The sequence below is a fragment of the Malurus melanocephalus genome, unplaced genomic scaffold, assembly GCF_030028575.1.
Source record: "Malurus melanocephalus ecotype Western Australia unplaced genomic scaffold, MMel_1.1 scaffold_657, whole genome shotgun sequence".
In the NCBI taxonomy this organism is placed as follows: domain Eukaryota; kingdom Metazoa; phylum Chordata; class Aves; order Passeriformes; family Maluridae; genus Malurus; species Malurus melanocephalus.
In genome coordinates, this window is record NW_026623889.1 from 68,941 (window position 1) to 76,067 (window position 7,127).

The 7,127-nt window shown below is 49.5% G+C and overlaps 1 protein-coding gene across 1 annotated transcript; it reads right to left on the reverse strand.

The window, feature by feature from the left end:
- Nucleotides 1-224: 224 nt before the first annotated feature.
- IRF1 (interferon regulatory factor 1) lies at nt 225-6,864 on the reverse strand. Its single transcript, XM_057383739.1, has 10 exons — nt 6,758-6,864; nt 5,537-5,628; nt 4,523-4,622; nt 4,146-4,322; nt 3,789-3,838; nt 3,529-3,664; nt 3,250-3,375; nt 2,619-2,662; nt 1,690-1,825; nt 225-1,245 (listed from the first exon to the last, which is right to left on the reverse strand). Exons 2-10 carry the CDS (start codon nt 5,621-5,623, stop codon nt 1,145-1,147), a joined length of 957 nt encoding a protein of 318 aa, XP_057239722.1. The 5' UTR covers nt 5,624-5,628; nt 6,758-6,864; the 3' UTR covers nt 225-1,144.
- Nucleotides 6,865-7,127: the final 263 nt, after the last annotated feature.

Sequence of the window (7,127 nt, forward strand, 5' to 3'; positions counted from 1 at the left end):
CTTCCCCARCATGCAGGATTCCACCCATCAGCTRCCCTTGGAAGAGGCTGGGGAGCAGAATATGAGAGCAAAATAAATTCCCTGTGCTTTCATGAGTCATGAAAAAGCCCCTMCAACTGTCTCTGTCAACAGCACATCTGTTTGAGTATTTTCAAAGAAGCTGGAATGCATCCTCTGAGCTCTTCCATGAGAGAAAGTAAACATGTCATATATAAAACATTTTATTAAAACAAATATACAACACTTTATATACAAAAATAAAATGTACAGCTTAGTGATTTGATTTCTATCTATTACACACACAATAGAACTTCTTCCATCCAGCACTCTTCTGCACATGCTGATCCAGAGGACCTGTGGGATGTTACAGCTTGTGTGCAGTGCTGAAGGGATCCCTGCAGAGTGCCAGAAGGGATCTGGGAAAGGCATGGTAAAAATAAAGAGCTCTGCCTCTATCAGTGCAAAATTGTTTCATGCAGCAGCTCTTGAACTTATATTAGGAAAAGGAAAGGGCCTACGGCAGAGATCATCCTATAAGTGCACCTGGGAATGGACTGGGTGGAAGCAAAGCCTAAACTGAACTTTCACATTTTAATGGTCTATTTACAGAGTCTGAAAGATGAACTATATGATGGAGTAAATCAAAGAAGAAAGGGCCCATTAGTGCAATCTTTCTGCCTAAGTGTAATGACAGTTGTTAAGCTCAATATTACCAGTGTCGCACAGGTAAGCAGCAACAAATCTAACAGGTGAGAGACTCATCTGCAGTGTCTCCTGGAAGCATTCCGTGGGTAAAGTGCTCATCTCATCACAGCACACGTGGGGAGGATGGCAACCTGCTCCCCAGGCCTGTGAACMCCACCAGCTCAGGCTCCATGGCACACCCAAAGCTTCCAGCAAAAGCTTCACCTCCGGAGCGATGAGCGATGAGCTCGCCTGCAGCTCCCACCTTCCGTGCCAGAGATGGGGTTCCTTTTTTACATTGATAATGGTGTTTTTCATGAAAAACTCTCCAGGCCTACAACTCAAACGGAATAAAAAAGCTACTTTGCTCAAAGTCAGTAACAAAAAATTTCTTCCATTCTCTCTGCACCTGTCAAAGTTTCTATCCAAGAGCAGTTTGTGGTTGGAAGAAGCCAGGGGTTTACAACCCACAGGGAATGACCTGCATGGTTGGCCTCACTGTATCCAGCCAGGATAAGTCCAGGCTGCTTTTCTGGTCAAAGAAACGGAAATCCATCTCTCCTAAAGAAAAAGGAAACAAGAATAGGCACTGAATCAATGCAGCAAGAGAAAAATAGAGTATAAATATCTAAAAAATAAATATAAAAAATGGAAAGATTTCTCAGATGAGAGTAAATACCTGTATTATTTTGCTAAAACACACCAAAGTCCCTCCAATATGCTGTCTCATTTAAGATATTGYTAGATTAAATTCTTCAGTTACATTGCAAGGGGTTCCTGAAAGCTGACCTAACTTACACATATACAACCCCGAAATCTGTAGGATACTCTTGCTGGAGGTGTTTTTGACTTTCCCTTTTCATCAATAAACTCCTTACAGCCTTCCAACAGGCTGCTCAGAAACCTCAGAACACAAGGATGGTGAACTCCTCCATTTCTTCTGCCTCCCAATTAGTGTTTAATGTGCATCATCCTTGACTGTCAGGGTGGCCCAGGAGCCTGTACCTGAAGTTGTGTCGATGTCCCCATCCTGCTCCTTGAAGCCATAGGTGCTGCACAGGGTCTGGGTRCCCGACTCGTTGGTGAGAAAGCCTTTCCCCCCAATGCTGGTGCTGTGCCAGTCTTGGGCTGGTCCAAGCAGCTGGAAGAGAAGAAGGAGATGGTAAAAACTGCTCCTTCTTGCTGTGACTTCTTGCAATGCTTGATTTCTTGCCCTTACTTAGAAGACAGGTAAGCAGCAAGATCAAGTTTTACTCACAGTTTAAAAAAAAAAAAGTTAATGCAAAACAGCAAGGGCTGGAGCACCTTATCCTATCTTATCAGTGGGATGTGCGTGAYATGTCTGGAAATGCAGATTAAGAGCCAAATGTGCCAGAGGTGGAGGGAAGGACAAAATAGAAAAGTCTGGAGAATCTTTGCAGATCCTAATACAACAACCTGAGATCAAGGAAATTGCCTCAAGTTGTGCCAAGGGAAGTTTATACTGGATATTAGGGAAAAAAAAATCATGGAAAGGATTGGAACAGACTGTCCAGGGAAATGGTGGAGTCACCATCCCTGGAAGTGTTCAGAAAACATGTGGATATAGCACTTGAGGGCATGGTTAAATGAGCATGGTGCTGGTGCTGGGTTGATGGTTGCACTTGATGCTCTTGGAGGCCTTTTCCAACCTTAACAATTCTGTGATTCTCTACTCCTAGCAGTACTCTGTAACTTCCTCTGACTTTCATATAAAGGACAAATATTTCCATGGGTGTGTCCTCTCCAGTTCATATTTGCAAAGCAGCTTTCTTTCTACATTTAATTTTTCAGTCTTCCTCATTAAGTGCACATTCAGCTCATGTGAGAYTGGATCAGACACCTGCTTCCCTTCCTCTCTTGGTACAAACACCAACTTTGAACAATTTTATTCTGACCAGAAGAGCTGGTTTTACCTTAAAAATATCCGGATTTATTTCCTCTTCATCTTCATCTGTGACTGTTTTGTAAGCACATYAAAAAAAGAGAAGAAAACATAGATGTCAACTTTTAGCCCTCATACTTCTGCTTCTTCACCACAGAACCTGCTTCATATTCTCTTGTCACACAACATCACCACTTTTTACTCACACCCACCYCAGACTCCTCACAGCCCTTCATCTCTGTTACTCAACAAATGCACGTTGAGGTGCAGGGCTCCAGCCAGCTCTGATGCTTCCCCAGCACTCAACAGAACAGAGCCCTTTTGCTCGGGGAGATGACAGGAGGAAGGTGATTTGAACCCCGAGTGAAGAACCACTCTGATCTATCCATGTTAATTATTCATCTCCCCAGTGGGAAGCATGGCTCCCTCCCCTGTCTCTAYTGCAGCAGGTGGCATTTCAGAGCCTGTCACCCAGGAGCAGGTGGCATGTGCCAGCCCTTCCCTTCTGCCCTCTGGCTGGTTTGGTGACTCCAAATTCCCAGATCTATCAGGTGGAGGTTGTTTTTCTACAAAACAACTCTTGTTCCTCCTGCTGCCCCAGGCACTCCTTCTCCTTGCTGCCTTGCCTCCAGCAGACTGGGTAGGAAAAAAGGAATGCCCACCTTCGGAGGATGAAGCCAGGGGAGACACCTGGAGCTGGTAGAGATCGTTGGTGCTGTCAGCCATGGGCACCTCCATCGCCGGCCTCCAGTCGGTCAGGGAGCCGCTCACCTCGCAGGAGGACAGGTCTGTGGGATGCACCAGAGCTGGCACTCACAGCACAGGGACAGCCACTCCATTTCCTCCCTGCCAGCCTGACAGTGCCGTCACCCCAGCCCCGASACCCATCCCTGACCGTGGGTTCAGCACGAGCAGCACTTCCCACCCCAGCAGTGTCTCACCTAAGGTGATGGCCGGGCTCTCCACCTCCACTTCCTGCCCTGCATAGTCGTGAATGGTGTAGCCACTGTGGTCATCTGGCAGAGGAGTGTTGGTTAAGCTTTCTGCTGACTCCTCYGGCCTCGCCTCTTCATAAAACTACAAAAACAAGGGTAAAGCGTGAAAGACTTGTCTAAGAACACGCAAGTTCCCATATGAAAAAAGTTAAGCAAGAAAACCACCAAAACCTCTAGCTTCTTCAGCTGCCTCTACAGACACATACCTTTCTCTTGCTCCTGTTTCTTACTTCTCTTGAAGACTTTGACTTCCTTTCTGTGAAATAAAGTAAGACAATTGTGAGAAAGGGCTGCACGTTTTAGGCAAGTGTGAGCTCTTGCAGCCTTAGAACCTGCTCAGCAAGCTCAGCTACCGCCAGCAACAGCCAGACCCCATCAGCTCCCAATGCTGCCTTTAGGCACGTTCAAGGAATTTGGGATAAAATTTTCTGTTTGTACAAGCTGTTCCAGCAATAACCAGTGAGCAAGCCCAGTGGCACTGGTGCTACCCACAGGTCCGTTACCCTCTGCTCATTAAGTGCTGTTTAAACACTGTAATTCCAGCTGCATTGCCAAGGGTTTACCTTTCTTCTGATGCTTGGTCAAGGGGGGCAGCATCCTGTAAACCCTGACAGCACTGGAGCCCTTGTTGATGCTTTTATCCTTCACTTCTTCAATGTCAGGCARGGAATTCATGGCACAGCGGAAGTTTGCCTTCCAGGTTTTTGGATCAGGATCTTTCTCACCTTCTTTATACCTTCCTACAAATAAGACATGGGTGGTGTGTTTARGATTTTGCAGTGCTGGTTTTTCGCACCCCAAAATACCAACATTCAGTTTTCTGATATATACACTAGGAGCTAATCTAAATACCAATGTAAATCAAGGGTAAGTCAAGGCAAAAAAAATACCTTATTTAAGATAGTCACACGACTGATGGGAATGTGAAGGCAGCACACACCTGTATGAATGGCCCAGCTCCGGAAAAGGCAGGCGTCCTTCTCCATGTCCCAGCCATGCTTAGCTGCRTGTTTCCATGGGATTTGAAATATCCTCTTATCCTGAAATTAAACCAATAGAGATTTGAATTAAAAAAAAATAAACATCACATGCCAGTTTGGAATGATGGATTTAATCAAAGAGTTCTCAGYTGCAGCTCAGAAATGTTACAACCCYYCTGCTCCATATTTTMATTAAATATCCATTGTTACATCTATTTTGTACATGGCCTTTAAGGCTTTYTATGGTTTCTGAAACTGAGAAAAAACTCCAAATGTGCTACAGTACAGTAGAAGTAAGCAATATTATCAACTCTATSCCAGAAAAATTTTAATACATTGCATCTAATCTATTAGYATGTCATAAATTACAGCATGTTTTCTCAATAGGCTTTGGCAGACAATCCCTTTTTTAAGATGTCCATAAAATCCTGCAGCAATCCTACAAAAAACACATAGCTTAAACACCCTCTTGGGATGGATATGGAAACTTCAGAGACGTGGTTCAATAAGCTCAGTGATCTTGCCTGTGCTGTACCCTGGTACAGGGATATGCCTTACAGACCAAAAAATATAGCATTTCTTTCAGGTTGGATCTTAAAATTGGGAGCAACTGGAATATATCAGCAGTTGCATATCTGGGACAGGAGGTGACTTGGTTCAATGAGCAGCARGAGTTAAAAGAGATCCTGAAGGTTTCTTGGTTCTCCAATATGCTCAGAATGTTTTCACTGTAATTTATCATTCCCCTCCTGGGAATTTTCTGAGGAAAAAACGGAACTACTTCACTGTGTACCAAGCAGAGCTAMCTTTCCTGCAAACAAAAACTGTCASTTTTTAAACATCATGCTGGCAAGTTTTCTCCTTGTTTTATACTTTATAATCTTGAGTTGTGTTTAGTGTAAATTAAGAACAAGGATCATTAATGATACACAAATAATACTACTAATGATGATAGTAGCACAAAGTAGCCTCACCCTGTTAATCCATATCAGTCCTGGTATTTGATTGGAATCAATCTGCATTTCCAGCCAGGGCCTCATGCGCATTCTTGACACCGGCATGTCGGCTGTGAAAGAAGCAACAAACAGGTCATCCAAACGCTCATCACTGCTGTAACCACACTGCAGTCGCCCCTCCCATCCCCTCTGTGTCTCAGCATCACCACCACTGCTACCGAGAACTACTTTTCCGGCCCTAACTCTGGTTCAGTGCCTCTCACCTGCTCCTGGAGGGAAGTGCTTCCTGCTCCGCCAGGCTCAGCCCCAACACAGTGCTCAGGTTTGCAATTCGGCAGAGGCCGATGGCAGCAGTGGGTGTTCAGCCCGTGCAGCGTGGGGAGCTCTGTGTGGGACTGCTGGGGCCGRGGGGAGCCTCCCGCCAGCACCGCGAATGGTGCGGGTGTCCCCAGGCTCTGCAGCCACCGAGAGGCACCGACTGCACTGTCCTCTTCTTCAAAGTTTATTATTAATTAACTTGCGCAAAATGGGGACAGCGGCGCTGCTGCAGATGGGGATCCCCAATTCCACCAGGACCCCTCCCCACCAACGGCGCCCGGCGCTGCCGCCGCAAGGGACCGGCCCTCCCGGCGCTTCCTTTGCACAAATAATTTCCTGTTWGCGGTGTTTTCCAGCCCAAGATTGCCCAAAGAGCACGTTTCTAACTTTGATCAGCAACCCGCTCGGCGGGGGCGGGACAAGGTCCCAGAGAGTGGCCGTCCCGGGCCAGGGGCCGCCAAGAGCTGCCCCGGAGCCGTGGGGCTCGGGCCGCCCGCTCCACCCCGGGCTCATCGGCGGAGCGGAGCCGTGAGCCGTGCCCGGCGCCGCGGGTGCGCAGGGACAGCCCGCCCCAGCCCGTCCGCTCCGGGGCTTTGCGCTGCTCGCAGGAGGGATTCCCGGAGCCCACCGACGGCTGCCGCTGCGATGCGCCCGCTCCGCCTCCGGACCACCCCGCACCACAGCGGCCGCCTCCTGCCGAGCGGAGTCGAGCCAAGCCGTGCCCCCAGCACCGCTCACACCGACCCTGCGGGGCGCCTTCTCCCCGAACCTCCGCGCTGCGCAAAGTGGGGGGGATAACGGTGGGACGGGACGGGACGGGACGGGACGGGACGGGACGGGACGGGACGGGATGGGATGGGATAGGATAGGATAGGATAGGATAGGATAGGACAGGACAGGATAGGATGCACCGCGACCCACCTCACTGCGGTGTGCAGTGCCGCGCTGTGCAAATACGCGCCGCTCGCCCCCCGGCCGATGCGCACCCGCCGCTCGCCGCCCGGCTCTGGCTGCCGCCGGCCGCGCCCGCGGGTATAACGCGGCGGGCTCCGGGATTCCCCGCGCCCGGGCCCGGCCGCCTCCCGGCCAATGGGCGCCGCGGCGAGGGGCGGACGCGCTCGCCATTGGCGGCCGCCGCAGCATCACTTCGGGGAAATCACGCTGTTGTAGCACCAGCGGCTCGGGGGGGCGCGGCTCCCCCGCCGCCAGCCCCGGACCCGGCCCCGCCCTCCGCCCGCCCGCGCTGGCCCCGGGGCAGCCGGCACCTCCCTGTGCATGGAGGAACACTGTC